The following is a 22,612-nucleotide window of genomic DNA, read 5'->3' on the forward strand; positions in this document are numbered from 1 at the left end:
TGAACCTGGCTCAACTTTTGATTCAATGCAATGCAATGTCATTCAGCAAGGTATCGTGTTGTCCACTTACATATGTGCAAGTGCACTTTCCTGGCAGGTTATCTACATTGTCCGACTAACTCAAACTAGACTGGATTTCATTTTTGTCTCACTGGTATATCAAACAACACTCTCTCACCAATGTAGCCTCTGCATGTTATTAACGTATAGGGCTGTTATACCTGTTCCATTACTTTTTTTAATCAGCTAAAAAAATCAGTCACTAAATAGCTTGTATTTCTAAAACCGATTTGCCAATGTTGTTGAATTGGAGGAGAGAGTGCAATGGCCAGAAAAGGAGGAACTGCACAGAGGGAGAGCTGTAGGAGGTCACTGATGAACTATTTGTCAGCTCTTTCCTGGAAACTTGACTGGATAGGTTGGTGACACAGGGACTTCAGAGAAACTGGCGTGGTACCTTCATTCACACGTATGCTTTAACCCTGGCAAACACAAGGGATTCATGCAGAGAAACTAAGGCTCTCAGTCGGTCCTCCTCATCCTTTAAGTGTTGTTATTCTGAGTAGCAAACAAAACAGTCTACACTGCTGTTGACTACTGACTACAGAAACCAAAACAAGTCAGTCCATTCATTCCTAACTGAGTTATCCACCCCCTTCTGCTTCCTTCATCCTTTCCTTTTTATTTATCCCATTAGATCTGCTAATCCTGCATAAACACAGCCTGGAATGCAGCTAATTGAAAGGTATTCTGGGTCATAGAGTTGTTCCCATCTCTTGAATGAATTTAGGATAATGAACCTGCTCCAGAAAACACACCAAATTAATGAAGAAAGGAGCAAAGATAAAAGTCTGTCTTTACATGGTCAGTTGTAACAGTGAACATACATAGACACATCAGGATGAAGATCTGGAGTGACTACTAAGGCTGCACAACCCTCGGTTAGGACCAGTGACAACAGTGATGCTAAATAAAAGGGAGAAAGGTTTACAAAGGGGTTCATGGGATGGATTCAGCAACATAAAATCCAAGCAGATGAATAAGCAACAATAAAAACTGCAGCTGTCTTTAGCTGAACAGACTTAATCCAAGTGTTTGTATGCATGCTCCCTTGCGTGTGCATTAGCATATGCTAATCCAAAAAGGAATATCTATTGTCCATCACAATATGCACTTACTTAATAATCATCAACACCAATCACTTCTCTTTGATTTCGTGTATTAAGTTCTACAACATGTGCAGCCTTGAAAACTTCCATGTAAGATGCTCAGTCACACTGTCGCTTGAAATGGAAAAAAAAAAAAACACTTTATGAAAGAACTCCCTCTAATCCTCTCAAATTATTATTAAATAATTTCAAACTTTATGGAACTTAAAGTGCCATAAAAGCTTTCAATTCTGAAATGAACCATCCACACATGATATATACCTGTTGGTCTGGTATTCTTTTCTCAAAGAACCTACAGCACTACAAAAAGCTCAACTGACTCCATAGATTTTCTGAATTGAGCGTCTCATAAAGCATCTTACTGAAGAAACAAACTATTCTAATGGCCTCAAATGAGACAGCAAGACTACAATGTCTTCAGTTCTGACAGTGATTGTGTGCAGATACGCTGATGCAGAAAGTCATGCTGAACCCAAGAGCTGCAGTTTCCCTCCAGAAATAATGGATAAAAAAAACGGGGGTGGGCAGTAGTGCCACTGATTCTAGGATCAGACTTTTTGCCCCTGACTCTGACATAACAGGAGACAGGGCAGATTGCTCATCTGATTCCAGACCAGTGACTAAAGGATGAGCACAGTAAACAAGGGGAGCAGGTGAAGCTGAGATGATGCCCTGCAGAAGCAGTGGTTTTCAAGGTTTTTTTCCCAAGGACCAATTTCTTTATTTGAATCTTCGCATATAAATGACTGTAAATTTGATCAGAATATTTCTATATTTTTTTTCTGTCATGAATACACAAACACTTACTACTAGAGAAATCTATTGTCCACTGCCATGAATTCTTTAAAGCCACCTTTCAAGTCTACAGGAGCTTTCTTTCACACTCCAAAAACAGACTTTAGGTGGAATATTACTTTGAACTTAGACAAAACTGAAATGATGAATGAAGGTCATTAGGTCACTACTGTCATGATCTCACACTGGGTCTATGAAAAACACTGCCATTAGGGTGGAGAGTCACGAGGCATGACATACACTCACCACATCCCTACATGTGAACAGGGCCTCCAGTGAGCCCCCCTGCCCCACCCCCTCGCTGTTTTAGAGGGCAGCCCCCGCACCAAATGGAGAAAAGTTGAGATGTCCCCTCTGGAAGATAAAGAGTAACAGCCGAGCTCATCAGAATCAAGGGGCGGGAGAGAAAGAGAGAGTCATTTGGGTACAAGAGAACAGCCCAGTAGTTCACATAATTTGAGAAAAACCTTCACCTTTAAATTAAATTGACTATTAAATTAGCAACTGGAATGTGCGTCATTCTTTTTTAAATGTTGTAAGAACATGTGCTGGCACGTCACTATTATATCTCACACACATAGACAAGCTGCAAAAAGATGAATTCGGTGAGCTCGCCCGAGCTGTGGAAGCAGGGGCACAACATTTAGTCAACCGGAGGATTGTGAAGCGGGTACACCGTGTGCCTTCACATCTTTAGTGGCGGTGCCTTATGATTCATCTGTTCTGAGCTGCTCCCAAAGTGGGACACTACGTACCATGCTCCTTTTTGTGCTTCGTGCACTACTGACTGTGACACTCAATCACTGACTGCTGCAGTCTGTGATGAATCCAAAATCAAGTTTGGTGTGGTGAAACTTTCTTTTGCACGTTAGGATGAAACAGCTGCATCCTGGGATAAACATGCAGATGCAGTTACACATCAACTATTGAGGATAGCATTTACAGAGTGAATGAATAGAGCCAAAAGAGAGTGTTCTCAGATTGTTCTGGCTCTTTAGTTATAATATGTAGTTAGATCTTTCTATTAATCAGAGAATCTGACTTTGGTTTTTGTGGATAAAACACAAATTCTACTCAGTCTCTGTTTTTGCCTGAGGTGAAGGTACAGCACATAATAACTGTCATAAGAGCTTTCTCCCCGTTGCGACTGCCTCTCCCTGTGGATATCTTGTATGCTGCATCGACCATGTGAGTGTGATCAAGCTAATGAAGCCCTATATCTTTATACCTTTAAATGATTAAGGCTTTCTGACATACATGTTTGTGGTATGTCTCATTTTGTTCTTCTGGCTCTCCTGTTCAAGATGCTTTCCACTTTTATCAATCCCATTTAATGAGGCTGTTTATGTCTACGTGTGTGCATGTATGCATTCCTGTATGAGAGTGTGTGTGTAAGCTTGTGTGCATGCATGCAAGACATTAAATTCAATCCTGTAACCGTATACCTGTCTACAGAGCCAGAGAAAGCTTGCATGTCATGAGTGATATGTGTTTTTCAAAGGGGGCCACTTCCCGGTCCACTCAAAATGTCAACAAAACCAAAACAAAATACAGGCCTGCTATGATTGTGCTGTAATCGTGTGTTTGTGTGTTAGTGTGGGTGTATGTGTGCAAGCGTGTGTATGTACATGCCACTTCCATTTTAAATAATAAAGAGAAGCTCATGTGTGTTACACAAGGTGTTAGAAAGTGAGGTCACAACAAAAGGAAATGGTGCCTGTTGCCATTAATTTAACGCATCGGACACTTATTCTGCATATTCAATTGAAATGATAAGTGTGATAAAATAACACACACATAATGTCACTGTGTTCTTGAGTGTCTGTTTGCGCTCTTAAGTGACTGTCTTTGTCTTTACCTGAGTATGATGGCTGTCCATGTGTCTGTGTAGAGAGGTGGAACTGGAGGAGTTTGACTTGCTGTGACTGTCTTCTTCCATCGACCCTGAACACACAATATCGAAAGCACGTTATGAAACACAGACATCTGACTGGAGTTCCTCCCACACACAGACAGGTAGAGACTGAAGGACACCTCACTTTTCAAGCACTGGCACATGGCAGGAAACAACCTTCTCTCTCATGAAGATGGAAATGCACAGGAAAGACACTAGTCGACGGTCCCCGAGTGTTTAACCTCCTAAGACCCGAGCTCTATTCTTTGCTATATAGGCTGATTGGGACCTGAGAAAAATGATGTCCACATATGAGGACATTAGTTTTAAATTTCGATTACTGAGTGGCAGTATAATATCCTCATATGTGGTTACCAGGCCCTTGTTGAGAAAAAGTTAGTATTGTGGTCTAGACTCTAGAGAACCCAAAATGTGAGGTCCACATATGTGGACGCCAGGTCCTAGGAGGTTAAGGAATATTGTAATCACTCTTTGGCTGCAGCTGATTTATCAACTTTGTTTATTGTGGCATTTCCCATTTTGTCAAAAACAAGGTTGCTTCTTCACACTTTTTATTACAGACTGTGGCAAACTTTATATGAGCTGGGTGTTACACCTTTAATTTAAAATGTATTCAACCTGGACATGATATTCTCTGTGTAACTGTATATGCGTGCATTCTTGTAATGTTTTTTCTCTGCTTTAATATTGAACAGATGTTTTTTTACCTGTATTATCTTCTTCACCCTCATCTCCACCTTGACAACATAGCAAGTCATCACTATAAAAAAACGTAAATTTTAAATCTGAATGCAAATGTACAAAAAAATGGGCTGTTACCGTTGGAGATCTGGTTGCCGTTCTCTACAGGGCCGGGGCTTGGGGAGTGGGGAGAGTGGTTGTTGGCGTTTTTGTCCTGTAGCTGCAGAGATGGTGAGGTGGGAGCAGAGCCACATTCTTCCCTCCCTGGCAGATTGATATTAGAATTGAATCCTGTGAGGAATATAGCCAGAGGAAAACACTCTACATGTCAGTACGTCATATGCAGTAGACACCCGACATTAGATTCCATCATGCATAGTATCAGCAGAGGGCTTGTGGGGCACAGCGAACTCCTGATCGGCTTTAAATGATAATTTTGCAAAAAATTTGGTGCGAACAAGCAGTGTTGCTATCCTTTGCTATCGTTGCACCTTTTTAGACCCCGTTAGCTAGTTTTTTCCCACCAAAAAAACACCTAGTGAGAAATCTAGCGACTTTTTGGACAAACCAGCATTTCCCCATGAGTGCGAGGTCGGGCCTTCCCCCCCCGCAGATACACCTCTCTATACTGACCACATGCTAGCTGACGTGAATGAGATTCAAAGTTTATCTCTGAGCAATCATTTTACAAGTAAATACAGCCATCGTCTTTACTTATGTTTATAGTGATTTTGTCAGAAGAGGTTGTTGTTGTAAAATCAGGATTTTAGCGGTGCATTTCGGAAATGGCTTTGAAGTGACTGCTGGTTACCATGTAGACTTAATGGACTGTGTTTCAGTCACTATTTCATACTAGTTCCATTGTGTGACAACAGAAAAACATGTAAATGAGAATTTATATGGAATTGGGCTGTGTTTAACTACTGTATATGTGAGGACAGAGAGTGGGAGAGAAGCAAACACATAAAGGGCTGAAACCGGCTGACCCCAGGCAGAATGCAAATAGCCTACGATGCAGTCCAGCCATATACTAGATTTTGACTTGTTCCACTTAGTGTCACCCCAGCTTGTCCATCTATCCCAGCCTTTTAAAAAGTATTCATTCAGCTCCGTCTGGTGGGAAGGTGACTCCACATGACCTGCCTCTGCCCCTGTCGCTGCTCCCCAGGCCTCACACACTGAATGAGTAAGAGACTGTGGGTACATATGCATGTGGGAGTGTGAATGGGAATTCGTCAGCTGCTGTCCCACACTGAGAATGCGTGCCTTCTGGTCCACCCATGGTCACAAGATGCCTAAATATAAACCTAGCAAACTCTACTATAGGTCCAGGGGGGTAGGTGTGTGTTTGTGCGGGACAAAAGGCCAGGTAGGGAGAGAGACACAGGGAGAGTCCATGTGAGGGTTGCATGCTTGTGAAAGAATGAGTCACAGTGAGTATTCAGGTTTGTACAATGAAGACCATAATGAGAGAGAATTGGACCTTTATCCAATTTTTTAAATTTTGTGTGTTGCTGCTGAGGCATGAGATGTCTCATGACAGTGATTTCCTGAAGCCTGCCAAGACCACCTGCCCTCTTCCCCTGGCATTCCTGTGGTTTTCTCATTCCCTGTGGATGAGAAAGGGGAGGAGGAGGAGGGAGAGACAGCTGCTCTTCACAGAGATGTCTGGGATAGCAACTGTAACCCCTGGCCACTCCCACAGCGTCAGGTATCACACTCAGTCATTTAACAGCCGAGGGGGAACGGAAGTAGGCCATCCTGTTAAGCCCATCGGCATCCCTCTGCACTCTGATCTAAGCGAACCGCCTCGCTTTGACCACTCAAAATACCCCAGTGCCAGGTTCCCCTGTCACATACACAGTTTCCATGACGCCAGCGCTTTCCCATGTGCAGTTCCAGGTGCCGACGAGGAGTCGAGTGCAAGATGTCATGTGAGGCATATGTGTCAGCAAGTGCACTTGCTCTCATACCATCTCTTATAAGGAGTTCAGCTACCTGCCCCCTCTTGGTGCAATTATAGAAGTATGACACAATTCTGTCTTACACAAATCACACAACTCCACAACAACAACAACCCTCTGGAAAGACGACTGATTATCGACAACAGCAGCTTGTACTTTCACTTGTTTTTCTAACTAGTCTCCTGGATAATTGTCCAGGATGGCCTGTTTGTGCTGCTGGTCAGTCACACTCCCTTCAGCAGAACATGAGTGAGCTGTTGAATATTTAATGCACACCCTCATCATGCTACTGCTCATGTATTATTAACCAAACCACAACTAATACACTTCGAGGAAACAGAGGCTCAGTCAAAAGCACAGTGGGACAACAAAGTCATGCCTTCTCTGATGAGCATATGCTTTCTCAGTATGTGGTATCAATGGGAAATTTACTTTCATAAAAACAATGCAAAGTAATCCCTTGTGGGTTCAAAACCTCTGATTTGAGGACCCGCCCATTTCATTCACTAGGTGAGACAAATATGTTTGTCCTCCTTTTGCAAAGGTCAACCTTTGCATCAGTGTCAGAGACTGTGTGTGCTCTGCATGTAGTGCACTGAGCTGAAACACAGCTAGATCATACTTAAAGTGCAGTGAAATGCTAAGTGTACTACCCCAGCTAGCTCATTAGCTAACATGTTACAGGGCAGCTGCAACAGCCAAAGGGCACTGCACTGGAGACTTTAACAAATGGGCTGCCTCAAGTGGGCCAAAGAGTGTGGCTGAATTAATGTAAGATGTTTCCAGTGTAGAGAGGGGGGATTTAAGAGGAAGGCTTTTAGTTGTTGGTGCATCTCACTTCCCTACCACTCAAACACAGGGCATGTTTGTCACAGATCCACACACAAAAACAAGAGGTTATTACTTACAGACAGTACAGCCCTACACTACTCTTGTTGTACAGAAGGTAATCACCCAGTACCCAATACATCATCTGGCACAGACCAGGCTCAGACTTTGATCATGAAGTCATCACAGTAGATAGAACACATAATGGACACATGGACTCCTGCACAAATATGAAAATGCACGCACGCCTGCACGCACGAATGCGCGCGCGCGCACACACACACACACACACACACACAAATACCCAAACATTCCCCTGAGTTGAATGGGACATCGTTTACAAAATGAAAAAAATAGCTTGGTCTCCACCCCTTCTGAACATACCAACCCACCAACAGGTTAACCTATTGGTGACTTGTCTTGGTCTCACTCAGGTTACAGCAACTGTAAGTGGATTAACCCATGACTGCAAATGCAATTGGAAACAATGAATGGAGGAAAAGGGAAGGAGAAACAGTTACTTTAGACTCTTGAAGTGTTCAACACTGTTTATGTGCTGTAATCTTTTCTCCGTTAGTGTTTTAGATGCATGTAACTGCGGGTGAGTGTGTGTGTGTGTGTGTATGTGCATTAGTGACAGACCTCCATCTCTCGTCTTCCGGCCAGACGTGGACTTCCTCAGCAGGCTGCGTCCAGAGCTGAACAGAGTGTTGAGTTCATCCAAGGGGCTGGTCAGTGGTCTCCCATTGGCTGGGTTGAATAGCAGGGGAGAGGAGGAGCATGAGTGCGCTCTGCGAGGCTCAGGACGAGACATCTTCACTGGGGAGTAGGGAGGTGGCTTCCCCAGTGGTTCCCCACCTCCCCTTTGTGAGGATGTTTTGGGGGAGTCCGAGCTGCCGGTGACAGATGCTGCTCGTGTCAGAGCCAGGAAGCTGGCCTCGGGCGGGAAGGGGAAGTGTGAAGGAGGTCTGTAGGGAGGAGGGGGGGCACTGGGGGGAGGAGGTGGCGGTGGAGGGGTGAGTGGAGGTGTAGACTTCTTCTCTGGCATGAGGACAGTGAGGCTAGGGGAGGAGTCAGCCCTCTGGCGGGCATACTGTGGAGACAAGGGGCTGTCGGGGCCAGTAGCATAGTTCAGGTTTGTCTCAAACACTGGCAGCTTCTTTACCTCTAGAGGAGTGAGGGGTGACTCATCTGAGGCAGGAGAGCAGGTGACAGGTGAAGGGGGAAACACCAGGAGAGGTGGACGGTGGGGGAGCAAGTTGGGGAAGGGAGCAGGGATGTCACAGCTGCCATCTTTGCCATGCTGAGCCTTGGGAACTCCGCTGCTGGACAAGCTCTGCGAGTGCGCGATGTCTAAGCCAGCTGCCACCCCTGCCGCCGTTCGTTTGGTCTCCCCACTCTGAGGAGGAGATGTCCCTAATCCTACCAAGCCCAAGCCTAAAGCTTCTAGTTTTGCTGCCTTGGTAACTACAGTAGGAGGAGGTCCACCATCATCATGAGGGAAATACTTCATCTCCTCATAGACGGCTTCTGAGTCAGCCTGTTCTGGGCTGTCAGGGGGCTCCTGGAGGCTCCGAGTCCGCGGCTGAGAGCCCAACATCTCTATGTACACATCCTCTTCATCATGACCCTGGTACAGACTCAGTGCTACCCCTTGTGGGGCATCAATGGATGCTGCCCTCTGCATTAAACCACCAAAACCTCCAAATCCCCCAGCACGGGACAGCAAGGCCAGCTTTACATCAGCGGGGCGCAGCTGGTGGAGGTGGGGTGCTACAGCATTGATCTCCTCATACGAGCCCGTCAGTTTAGTGTTGGGACTGCGCTTAGGTTTGGGGGGTGGCACCTTCCTCATGGTTGTGTAGTCATCACTGTGGGGGCGGGGCTTTGACAAGGCTGAGGAAATTACAAATAAAGCAATTAAATACAGAGAGAAAGCATTAGGCAACAACGCTGAAGCATAACAAACCACCATCTGTTATGTGTTCTTAAGACCAGTGGAGGTGATATACCTGCAGGGTCTGTGGGGGACAGCTGGGATTTAGGGGGGCTTCCAGCTGGCGAACCATAGCCCTCTGGAGTGGGGCTTTCTTTGGCTGCCATCGTCAACCCGGCACTAACTGCTTCATAAGATGCACTCAGACGGGTGTTGGGGTCCCTCTTTGGTTTTGGAGGAGGTTGCTTCCGAGGTGATGAAAGACCTCCCCCGCCTGCCCCGTCCTCACTGGTGTGAGCTACCTGCGGCAGGGCTGGCTTGATGGGTGGACTGGCGGAGGAATGGACCATACTCTCCATGGCGAGGGGGATGGGTACTGAGCTGGACCGAAAGTGGCGAAAAACTCGACTTCCCCCATTGACAGGGCCCTCGTGGACTTTCCCACTTTTCTCCACACCCCTACAAATGGGTATGAAGAATAAAAGAATTCATCTTTAAATCAAACATCTTGATTTTGTTGTGTTTGATGATTTGTATTATCTCCATCTACATCGCTTGATTCATGGTTTCCACAAAAGAAGCACAGAAGCTTTAGCCACAGACACAACATCTTCCCATACAATTAGTTTTTCTGATTAAGTCAACTATATCATTTACATCTTCAAACTTAATACATCCCTGCTTTAAGTGTCATTCCACAAACATGAGCTAAGGAGGCCAATTAAAGGATAAAGACCAAATACATTATGCTTTAAATTTAATCTCTTTGCAGTAATTTGATCCCATCCAGTTTGATATTTCCTTCACTAATCTGGGTGTGCCATCTGTTGGTTCAGTGATTGAAAGGGGAGGGTGGGGGGGTTGGGAGAGAGGGCGGGGCGAGCATGTGTGCAAGCAATGGGGGAAGGCACTTTAAAAACCTGCTGAGAAATTAGGTGAGTTTGGATGAATGTGTGCATGTGAGTGCATTTGTATGTAAGTGTGCAGAAGTGTGTATGTGTCAATTAATCCCCTCTACAATACAGCAACTCTGACTCCTCTCCCAGTCTGCCTATTGACACCCCTCCTCCTGTTAGAAGCCTCCCTGCACTCCTGTCTCCTGTCCCAGCAGCAGATGTTACATGTACAAGGACACATAGAGGATACAGAAATCATGTGTGTATGCTTCTTTTCATATTTAAAGTTGTATATCGCTTTATCCTAATGTTAACAGTCAATCTAATTATCAAAATATATTTAAAAAAATATTAAAAAATTTCTGTTGCAGGTATTGCAATGTGGTGACTTCAGTTGTTGACATTTCTCATTAAAATGAATTAGTAATATGCAAATGACCCCTTTTCCACTGTACTGAGTTACATTTAACTTTATTTCAGGCCATTTGAAGCTTTAATTTGTTTTAACATGATGCTTTCAAGCAAAAAGATTATTCTTTCAAATGAAACGCCTGCATGTCTTTTTGAAAACAAATATTCCAAAATCGAACTGAATGCATATTTATTTTTTCATTTAGTCACAAAGCCTTGAAGCGTTGGCATACTAGTCACCACTCATTGTCAACCTGGAATGAAAGTCAGTATTATGAAACCGTGGCAATGAGCAACACAAATGATTTTGCCTCTGCAGAGATGGAATTGAAATAATAATTTCAGTTATTATGCAGCATACCATATAAAGCCTAAACATATATCATATGTACACATTTACAGGTTTATGAGAGCTGAAATGCAAAGTCACAATTCAGGTATTACCATAAATAATGTCATCATTTTTCAAAAAGTAGGAAAGTGACTTTTCAAAATGAAGGTCGTTGATTTAGGACCGCCTCTAAAGAGCTTCTTATTAGCTTTTTTGTGCCCCCTCTAATTCAGCCCTGCAGGGTTATTCCATTTTCTCCAGGCTTGATACGTTACATTAGAAAGAAGTGAGGTGGAGATAAGGAGATAACATTCCAAAGGTGCAACACAATACTAATACAATCTGATTATACAGCTCATTATCTGACTATCCATCATGAAGCTTACAATTAAAAGCCTACAGTGCATGGAGATACAATGACATCATTAATCACCAAACACATGCCATGCAGTCATAGGCACACACATGCAAAAACACTTGAATAAAGACACACGCGCACATTTATAAAGGCAAATGATTCTTTCCCAGTCATAAATCCTGTGAATGACAGTGAATGCAGATTGTTTGTTATTTTGCAGGCTAAATAATTCCACAGTAAACTATGAGGCCGTCACATTTAGTGTTATGAATTATATTGTAGTGAGTGATAAAAGCCCTGTTTTAGAGAGATTACAGTCTTGAGTGGCTGCATTAGTTTGAAGTAATCAGTAGCATGGTGGATGTTTATCATCCAAACAACTCTTAAACTTTTTGATCAAATAAATATTTGGCAAGAATGTAGATAAAATAACATGATGAATACAAAAGACAAATGGTGACAAAAATGAATAACTGCTCATCCCCATGTCTTGAATATTAATTAATCAATTCTGATCATGCGTCTTTGCCTTCACATCTGATGTATGAGTTGGGACGGTGTTTTGTTAATTTACCTCCTGACAGGCTGATCCTCCTCCTTACCCACCGGCTCAGGCCTCTCACCAAGCGGTGGGCTGTTGCCAAGGGTGTTGAGAAGGCTGTTGCCATGGCAGCGCTGGCGGTCGCTCTCTCGTGCGATGTCAGATGCATTTTGGATGACCAACTGGTCATAGGTTCGTAGCCCCATGTCCTCTGCCCCCTGCAGGAAACGCTGAACACTGCACTCCTCTTTCTGCTGTAGCGACAGCCTGCGATGAACCCACTGTCTGGCCAGCCAGCCACGCACCACTGAGACATGAGGAGGACATGAAGATAAACATCAGATGTATCAGAGAGAGAGAGGAACATCTGAAAGAACATCTCGGTTGTTGGTTTGTTATTTGGGATAATTACCTCTCTGGCAGGTGATGATCTTCTTATGAAGCTGGTAGCAGCGGTCGTTGAGCTGGTCTGCCTGCCAGTATCTCAGAAATACTTTACTGCTGCCCATCTACACATACAACGGAACAAAAATGATCTGATCACACATACATGCGTAACAAGTATTGTTACACACTACACTGGCTTCATCATCAGTTTCTAGGAGTAGCCAGCAGACGCTGTGAGGCTCTTTTCTGAGTGTGCCTTGCTAGTTGAGAGCGCAGTGATGTAGCAGCGATGTATGATAATAGGTGGGTGTGGAGTGTGGGCAGGGTGTAGGTTTGCATGTTGACACTGCATTCACTTCCTGAACTCAAAGGGCATTTGGGGGTCGACAAAGGTCACTCTACACCAGGTGCACAGAACTGTGGGGGTGACATACTTCCACAGACAGACACTATTCAATCCAACACACGCTACTTGTTGGGAGTAGTGTGTGGGTCTGTGTGTAAAGCAGGGCCGCATGAAAAGGTGTCTGTGGGGCATTGTTGAGGAGTGTGTATGCATGTGTGAGGCAGGAGCTGATGTGACCTGTAGGGTCACACACTCAGACACAACAGCAGTCTGGCAGACAGGACAGAGAAGGGGGCGGAGGAATCCATGCTGCTCTGTGTGTGTGTGTGTGTGTGTGTGTGTGTGTGTGAGAGGAATTATGATGAGGTGGGACAGCTGGAACGAGTTGTCAAAGATTCCATGGGATCTTTCAAATACAGGGTCAGGGATTAAGTAATTTGGCAAATCTTTTGTTATTGATGGAGGCCAAAAAAAAACACAGACACAGACACACACACACACACACACACACACACACACACACACACACACACACACACACACACACAGACCTGCCATCCCTGGAGTTTAGACTGCTGCAGAACTGAGCGACATTTCTCCTCTGGTGACAATTTCTTCTTGTCCCCCAAAGTTGGGACCACGAGGTCTTTATATCTGAGACACACAAAGACAAACAGAGACCGTTAGAGCTGCAGAGACAAAAGTAACTCAAAGTGCAGAATTTAAAAATTTAGACCAGACAAAGTGACACCGCCGCTTTTCAGAAACAATGGGTTCAAAGGTCAGTGGGGTCATACGGCAGACCAGCCAAACAGCATCTGTTCCTATTGGTGTTGCCTGGGGCAACCGTTGCTATGAATGGTCAGCTGGATGGAGACAGTGGTTTGTTTGTGCCTGGGATGGTGGGGGTGAAAGGGAAAGGGAGCTATGTTGATGCAGAAATCACAGACAGAAAATATCTAACTATAGATGTTTTTTTACACTGTGTGAACTCTGAGTGGATGAGTGCTGTCAGAGTGATAGAGGCTGGCTTATGAAGATAAACCTGAAGATTTGAATGCCTGGAACAGATAAGAACTTGTGCCTGGAATAAAAAGAAAACGTTCTCTCTTTCATAAGCAGTTACTCCCAAAGGACCCTAATGAGCCCCTCTCCTCATGCTTCACAAAGACTCAGCAGCCACACAGTTTTTAAGTGTGACCATAATTGTAATGAAGAACAAGTGAACATAGTCAACTGTTTTTATAAAACAGTAAAAGAAAAAGAATCAAGATTAAACCTCTTGTTTTCTAATTTAAAGGTGGTAAAATTGGGTTAAAAAATTGCATAACTAGTCGCAAGTGGCACAGTGGCCGTGATGCAATCTTCTATTTGCACTAATCCACACTGCCACACTGGGGGTGGTGATTCTGATGTGTTTGTGTTATAAAAATTCTATCTACACTGGTTCAGTGTAGATCAACTTTGACTAGATCATTATCCCTATGACGGACAACTGGCTGACAAATCTCTTCCTCACTGTCTATAGAGCTGAACCGGATGAACATGTCACTAATAATTTATACTTGTATGATATTAATTAATTTAAAATGATTCATTTAAACTAAGAAAGAAGGTGGAGTCACAGGCTTGGGTTAGGTTCCGAGTCCTGCTGCTTTCATGATATTGAACTGTAATAACAGGCATAAGCAATAACAGATTTTACATCTAGTTGTTATCTTATATGCACAAGAACATGTAACTGGTTAAATACAGTAGACAAGAGTAAAAAAAGGACTGCCAACCAACCAAATACACAAATCCCCCAAATGTCTTATTGGTTTGCTCAGTCCATTTTGTCAGTCAGTGCTCTGTCTCTTCTGTTATGAATGAGAGGCAGAGCCGTCTGATGATGTCACACATTTGATGAGACAAATTTAACAAGCAGATGGCTGGAAGCATAAACCACCTGTACTGTCAACAGTGAGTATGAGGGTGCACGTGAATGTGGGATGTGTTTGATTTGCAGGAGTGGGGTCCGTCTGAACTCTCGCTCACCCTCTCTCTGTATGGTAATACCAGTCCTGCAGACAACACACGCTGTCCCGCTGGGCCCATAAAACACAAAGGAACTCTGTAAACCCATGACCTCCCCTATGAGGATATGAAAACCATCGATGGCCGCTGCTTTTACAAGACCCAAGGGGGCTTCATGTGGAGTCAAAGAAGTGAAATAACCCCTTTGATAAGAGTTTAAATAGAGGTCTACGGGGGCGCTAACGGAGTTCTCTGCGACCAAAGGGCCATCAGTGACCACTGTTATCAAGCGTCACTAAGGCGGTAAACGTGCGGTGGAAGGCAAATGGAATTTAAACCATTCACTTCCTCGGTGAAGCTGCTCTTAATCTGACAAACTTTTAGTTGCCACATCATGAAAGACTATTGGATATTCACCCCAGGGGTCAGACAGAAATGATGGATATTATTCTGTAGGCAACTTTACAGCCTACAAACGTGTGTGTTTATCCATCAGAGGAAGGTGATGATGAGGACACACTAGGAAAGAGCCATATAGGAAATATGACCTATATGCTTGCGAGTTGCATTTGTGACATTTTCCATGAAAACAGATCCAGCTTTCTCATCCACTTTCTAACAATGTATACGTAGAACGGAGCAAAGAAACACACATGGAGGGCTGGGATTAACAGGAACAAGGTTCAAGTGGTAGTATTTGACCTTACACATTGGTAGAAAATAAACCCCTGCCACAAAACACATAGTGTATCATAAAAGACAAATAAAAGCAACAGTAAAATAGATTTCCTCATAAATCACTGTGGTTACCAGGACACTAATGTAATTCGCTTCAGGCGGCCACTATGACTTAGTGAAGTGGCCTGCATGGTTCCAGTGTGCAAGTGTGTATTTTTTTGTGTACACACTGTGTGTTTGTGTTCACCAGAATACAGCAACCTCAAGATTAATGGCTGATTTATTGGCCTGTCATTTTTTGTTAGTCAAGGGCCAGGGCCTGTTTTGAAAGAGTGACAAATGGACAGAGAAAGAGGGATAAGAAACAGAACAATATTGAGATTCTGTGTGTGTGCATGAGAGAAACAGGAACAGGAAAAAGAAAGACAAAGACAAGGACTTAAACGCTGAAAGGAAGAACAAAACTGAACATGTTGGTATAAGGAAGAAAGAATAGGGAGGAAGATGAGAGAAAAAAGGAAATGGCGGTTCAGTGGAGAGAGCATGTGAGGAAAGAATGAGAAATCAAAGGAGAAGGAGCTCTGTGAGGACAGCAGTGTAGTCCGCCCCCGCTCTGCAGCAGCTCCTTCCTCTCCCAGGCCAGGCTGTGTTCATTCATTGGCCCTGTCTGTGCTGAAACCAGTGGAGGAGAGAGAGGAAGATATGAATGGCAGTTGGGCTGGGCTGACTGGTGTCTTTGTGAGTGGCAGCCACTTAAATGAAGCATGGCCTTAATGTATAAACAGCAGAACAGGGACACGTGTCAGACAAAGGCACGCACAAAAGGTCCATTTGTAGGAAGACGAAACGCAACAAACACACATACACAGTGCACACAAACCAGTGCTGGGCAGTTAACGCATTACACATTAAAGCATGACAGTAATTTGATTACTTTTTCTGCAATAAGAAGCATTACAATTTGAAATTCTGTGATTAAATTACAGTTGCTAGTCCCAGGAACACTGTGTTACTTCAAGATTTTAAGGATTCAGCTGTTTGCCATCTTAGGAGGAAGTAGGGACGGGAGTGTTGAGTTCAGTTTCATCCCATTCAGTCAACAGGCTGGTTTGAGTCATGTTAGTTATATGCAGGGACTGGAAGGAATACTTCCATTAACTCAGAAGTGGTCTTATGCACATGTTGTGTCAGGTTCTGCTCACAGTTTAAACCTTGCGTGTTTAGTGTGAGAATGGGGCTTCTTGCATGCTGTGTGCAGTCACAGAGGCTAAGCTAGCTGTTGATGGTTAGCAAATGTGAAAAACATAAGCTGGCTGCTTGTTAATCAAGAATATCTCTCTTTCTCAGTACATTTTCCTTTTCTTTTGTTCATGTTAAGTGCCACAAAATGACACAACTGGGAACCCGACAATAGAAGCCTTAAACACTCTCTCCCTCACCGCGATCCACAGTGCTGATCCTGATGCTGGGTCGTTTTCATTGAGCATCACTATCATCTGTCCATATTGCTGTACTGTGTTTACTGAGTCCCAAATCTTGTCTGCCAGTTTTCATATATGCCCTGTCAGTCAACCACCAGATCACCAATGCAAGCAAGAGGGGGATTTAGGTCCTTCTAGTTCCAACCTGCAGAAAATTTTTTCGAAATAAGTGAGTGATCACCCAACCATCACACTTCCTGTTTGTCCACCTCTCTATCATCTCTGCTCCCTCTCCACTCCAGACACAGCTGGCAAGGAGGAATACATCAAAGAGGGACTCGTTGTGGGGTTTATGCATCCACCCACTTTACCAGCTGGAGCAGGTTTTTCTTTGTATGTAAAAATGATGGTTATCTTCGCCCATACACTGAATATTTTCCTTTGTATGATAGCACTGAACTGTTGGCTTCTTTGGAGTTGTACCATTTTTAAAAAAAAATTAAAATCAACCTCTGCACTATGAGGATGGAGATAAGATCAGATTGATTAATGCTGCAACAATATTTCATGCCTTGGTGAATGAAAAATTTTCTTTGCGGGGTGTCCTGATAGACGAATGGTTATGGTACGTACCAAAAATGTGCAACCCCCACAGTTTCATTCCAGTCAGGCACCTTGGTTACATGTCTGTCATGTCAAAAACAGCCTTTAAGAACCAGATGCGACGCTTCACGTTTGCTTGGGTTTAAATTCATACAAAACCTTCTCAACCACTTATCATTGATGTGGATATACAAGTTGTGGATTTTGGAGCTGTCCAGTCAACATGCTCTTCCACTGACAGTAAGCTCCATACATTCATGGTGTAGACAAACAGCTTTTACATAACTATGGAAATGTACAACACAAGTCCTGGAAACCAGACTGAAATCTCAGATAAGACTGATATTACAATCAAAATCACCTTCACCTACTGTGTGTCTGAGCAGTTCCATGAAAACAAACACACATTATTCACCTCGCATGCTCTGGTTTATGCCCCTGCTCAGCAACGGTTAAGTTTCCCTTTTTTGGCAACCAGCTGGCCCCTTGTGATGCTCAGTTATCTGCTGGCCACAGCCATCGCTAACACAGAGATTATCTTACAACACATGGCTTCCTAAAAAAAAATATATGACAGTCGCTCACAGACTCACGTACTCACACATACACATGCTCAGACACACACACACACATGTGCCTTAACAAACAGCATTCACAAACCCCTCAGCAGGAATCTTTCAATTATAGCTTGAACAATGAGAGTGTTGGCTCTACAATCTATATTGGATTCACTTCACCATTTGACATGGGCCCATTCTCCAGATTCAATTCCCTGCTCTGGTTTTCCCTCGTGAAAACCTATTATATGAGTCTCTTTCACTTTGTGTATGTTTGAGCAAAAAATAAATTGTATGTGCAGATTGTACCAACAATAAATTCTACACACTTCAACCATCTGTACAATGTGGTATACAGTATGCTAGTTAGCGGCTCTCTCTTTTCTTTGTTATGAATCTCTTTGCTGGTTGAGTTTTACTCGCCTGTCTACTACAAAATTAATGTGGGACCAGAAATCTGACCAGAAATCCTTATGTTTACCAAATAGGAATGTGAGCCATAGCTTTTGTTTTTCTTTAGCATTAAAACGCTTCTTTGCCTCTAATTTAATTTGACTGACAATTAAGACAAGCCCAGTTGCTTAAGGCAACTGTATGCAGCATTAGTAATAATAATAAATGGGATCTTGATTCAGCGTATTTTCCCTTAATAAAGAGAGATGTTTGGTCACTGGACCTGTGTGTGTGTGTGTGTGTGTGTGATGTGTGTGTGTGTGTGTGTGTGTGTGTGTGTGTGTGTGTATGTCTGTGTGTGTGATGTGGTGATGTTTACAGCAGAGTAGTGGAAACTTTTGGGGAGGGAGGGGGGGTCATGTGACCAGCTTTGTCCTCTCTTATTATCTGGCAGGAATGTTTGTGTTAATCCCTTTATCCTCAAAAAGAGAGAGAGAGAAAGAGGCTGAGATACAGACTGAGGATGGGTGAGAGAGAGAGAGAGAGAGAGAGAGAGAGAGAGAGAGAGAGAGAGAGAGAGAGAGAGAGAGAGACTTAGAGCTAAATCCTCTCAGTATTCCACTGCTTCTCAGAATCAGAAGAACTGGGGGACAAAGTGTGAGACAAACTGTGAGGGACAGAAAGTGAGACAGAAATGGAGGAGCGGTGGTGTGACAGAAACATAACATTCTCTCAACAAAAAAAGGAAAAAAAACCCAAAAAAACACAAGTGATAGGGGAAAAAAAAAGCTAGTGAGGTAGCGTAAGAAGATGGGGAAAACCAGCCAGGAACACAAGTAAGAGTAAGAGTTAAGAAAAGAAGTGACAGTGGTTATAATGACTAACATTTTAGTATGGAACACAGTGACCTTACAGACAACTGAATGGTTAATGTGTGTCGGGCTGACATGGGAAATGTGATAGTGACATTCATCAGCTGCAATGGACTCTAATACGCTGAAAACACCATTCAAGGTTAAAGTGTACTTCTAACATTGCAGGTTGCAGTGACTTGCCCATGCTAATGTGTCAGCCTGCATGTGAGTGTGTTATCATGGATATTATATGCCCTTGCATTCATTTGCAGATGCAGAGCTGTCAAGCTTTCAGCAATCTTTGGCCTGATCTAACCTGACAGAGATCACAGTGACCTGCAGGGAGTGTAATGTATCTGAACAACTGAGATCAGTGAGACCAACAAAGAGAGGATGCAGAGCAACCTGACATCTGTAAGGCATTAAAGAAGCTGAGAGAGAAGAGCAGAGGATGTGAGGTGAATGAATCAGCATACAGCGAGAGAACTTCAGAAAACGACTTATGACAGATGCAGCACTCTTTAACTATACAACAATATCTGGCACTGACCTGCTGAGGAAGCCTGGGAAGGACAGGCGGACAGGGTATCCATAACGGATCATGCGCACCATCTCAAGCACCCCAATGTACTGCAGCTGGGTAGACACATGGAAGCTGTCAAAACTGTCTGGCTGACCACTGGAGTTGGGGCGCACACACTCCACGAAGTGAGGAGTGCAAGCCTTCAGTTTACTGATCATCTCTGACAGCGAGTTCTGAAAAAAGGAAAAGGAGAGGAGGTACAGCTGGAGACATTCACTAATAATTTTACAATCACAATAACAGATATTATCAAGAGAATGAATAACATGTTCTAATTTTAGTGTTTGGGTTGGAAGAACACTGGGACTGTTCTTGTTCAATAAGTACTATAGAAGGAAAGGGAAGCTATCTGACTTTTTTTTTTCTTTAATGTCGTAACTTGAAGTGTGAGCCACAGTGACTGGACTGAGATCACACTGTTTGTAACAAAGTGGTCTGATATTTGGGGGAGTGTTTCTTCTCTGGAGGAAAAAAAAAAAAACACAAAGAGCTCTTTGCTCTTCTATTGGTGTGTGAGCGTAAGGAAGCTTTCCTTCAAGCTCTGAAATCACAGATGCTGCATCCAAGGTCACACAGACACACACATATACGCACACATCCACATACAAGTAAACACTTAAATCTTTGTTTTTGCCACGCCTGAAACTGACGTCAGTATATGCTCTGCATACCCTTAGGTACAACGCTAAACACCTCAGCCCTCATCTTTGAACGTCACCACCAGCATTCCCACTCCCTCCAAATGTGCGTATGCACACACATGAATGCGTGTGCATGGCACACTGGTTGTTGTTCATTGTTCATTCATTCATGTGGAGGGCTTCACGTTTGGCTTGGTACAGCATCATTTTTCAGCCCACTCTCTCCTTCTCTGCCATTCCCTGAGGGACTCATCGACCACAAGCCCACAACTCTGATTGTGCAACACACTGGCTTCATTCAGACCCAAGGTACTTCTGTGAGCACATTTCAGTCTCCCTACGGCACCAGCAGGTACTTAGTGGATATTCAGTAAAAATAAAGACAAAGGTCAAAATAAACCAACTGGTTTTGTCTGATTGTCATCATAACATCATAACTGTCATAATAACACATTTTTCTATTGACCTTCCCTAACAGTACCACTAAGCAGATGCTTAGACAAAAACAAACACTACTGGAATCTGTTGCTCTTACCAGTAATTAATCAGGTAACAAAAAGAAAGAAAAGAAAAGTTGGTTTTCCATACAGGTTGTTGAATGGTTTAATTGTTAAGTTGTAGCAATTTTTAACTAGTATGAAAGAAAAGCCCATGCAGACTGGAATCATTCTTACCCTCAGCTGGACAGCCACTGTGATGGGCCCACACCGCTCTAGTCGTTGGAGGAAGGAGTTCGAGCCTTTCTTCTTCAAGATCTGACAAGGGAGATGATAGGGAGAAAAATATTAGACAGCTGAAGAATCTGGAACACTGTATATACAACAGAATCATCACTTATCATCAAATTGGGCTGTGTGGTTTTGACAAGATGCTGTATAGGATTTTTGCAATCAAACTAAACAATTCCACTGAACCATTTTTCAACCATTCTTTAGATCCTGACTGTCCATACTGTAAATGTACTGTCTCTGTACACACAACCATCTATTGCATGTCTGTCCTGTCTGAGGAGGGATCCCTCTTCCAGGAGTTTTCCCTATCTCATTCGAGGGTGTAAGGACAGAGGGTGCTGCATGCTGCACAGATCGTAAAGCCACCCGAGGCAAAATTGTGATATTTGACTATAAAAATAAAACTGGCTTGACTTATACCGTCTTATTTACAGTCTTACACAAAGTGCAGCATTGCAATATTGCCTAATGTTACTTTATAAGGTTGCTGGGACAGTTTAGAAAAGAAAGGTAAAGAATATTGTTACCAGGTGTGTGATTCGGAGTTTTTCTATTAGTATGTCATGAGAAAAGTGTATAATCACAGTCTTATCCCGACTGTGCGCATGTGTTATATGCTCGTGGATTTTCTAGCTCTTCACAGGGCCGTACAAACAAATCCAATTCTCAGAGGTTTATATATAGCACAGCGATGGGAAGTATCTTAAATTAGACTGTTGTTTTTTCCAAAAATACTATCCCTGTTTTTCCCATTGATCAGCACAGCAGTCAGTTGCCAGTTGGAACAAAACGCCTCTGACTGATTGTGTCACATGACTGTCTGTGCTCCTTGAGGTGATCAATTCCTATATTTAATTTATCTAGTTTCAGAGTAGTGGGATCAATATTCTTTTGAGAATATCGAGAGATATGCGATACAAATCTACTGGAAAAATGATAAAAATATATTTAATGGACAGAAAATTTAAGTCTTGAGCCTCAAGTTTAGGTTGCAGTCGGATGTAACTACAGGTACAGAACAATAAAACACTGCACTCACTACACTGTGAACAGTGTACTGTACCTTGGTAAGGTCATGGTACCGCCGAGACTGTTGGGGGACAGAGCTGGCAGTGAAAAGAGAGGCTGATGGCATCCTGTGGAGCAACAAGGCAGCTTTAGGCCCCCTCAGCCCTATGCGGCCGTGAGCTGCTGGCACCAGAGAACCAGTCTGAGTCAGCTTGGACTGGAAGAGCTGCTGCAGCAACACACTCTCACTAGCTGCCGGGCACAAAGCACAAACGTAGAGAGAGGGAGGAAAACAAGAGTGAAAACAAGCAACGGCATTGGTGGAAATAAGTGGGTGGAGGAGAATAAGAAGAGGTGGGATGAAGAGATATAAAGTAAGAAAGGAGGGAAGAACAGTGAGAAGGATGTAAACAAGGAGGGGAAGAAGGATCAGAGGAGTGAGGGTGGGGAGGGCGCATAAAGTTAGGTTCCATGTAAACAATCAGTCAGGCAACAAGAGGGGGTGGACTATGCCACTCGACAACACGTGGAGCGTTCCACAACAACAATGAGCTCATTCAGAAAAGCCA

General features: G+C 43.5%; 1 protein-coding gene across 1 annotated transcript in view; it reads right to left on the reverse strand.

Moving 5' to 3' along the window:
- The window catches only part of myo16 (myosin XVI), a 77,809-nt gene that overhangs the window by 5,281 nt on the left and 49,916 nt on the right, over positions 1–22,612 (reverse strand). The window contains exons 25-34 of the mRNA XM_023415898.2: positions 22,099–22,295; positions 20,979–21,059; positions 19,631–19,836; positions 13,110–13,212; positions 12,238–12,334; positions 11,859–12,132; positions 9,365–9,747; positions 7,995–9,248; positions 4,699–4,851; positions 3,823–3,908 (exon numbers count right to left, since the gene is read on the reverse strand). Coding sequence (XP_023271666.1) covers positions 3,823–3,908; positions 4,699–4,851; positions 7,995–9,248; positions 9,365–9,747; positions 11,859–12,132; positions 12,238–12,334; positions 13,110–13,212; positions 19,631–19,836; positions 20,979–21,059; positions 22,099–22,295 — 2,834 coding nt within the window. The remainder of the gene's footprint in view (positions 1–3,822; positions 3,909–4,698; positions 4,852–7,994; positions 9,249–9,364; positions 9,748–11,858; positions 12,133–12,237; positions 12,335–13,109; positions 13,213–19,630; positions 19,837–20,978; positions 21,060–22,098; positions 22,296–22,612) is intronic.

The sequence above is a fragment of the Seriola lalandi genome, unplaced genomic scaffold, assembly GCF_002814215.2.
Source record: "Seriola lalandi dorsalis isolate HSWRI2012SDOR001 ecotype SW California unplaced genomic scaffold, Sedor1 jcf7180002054559, whole genome shotgun sequence".
Taxonomy (NCBI): domain Eukaryota; kingdom Metazoa; phylum Chordata; class Actinopteri; order Carangiformes; family Carangidae; genus Seriola; species Seriola lalandi.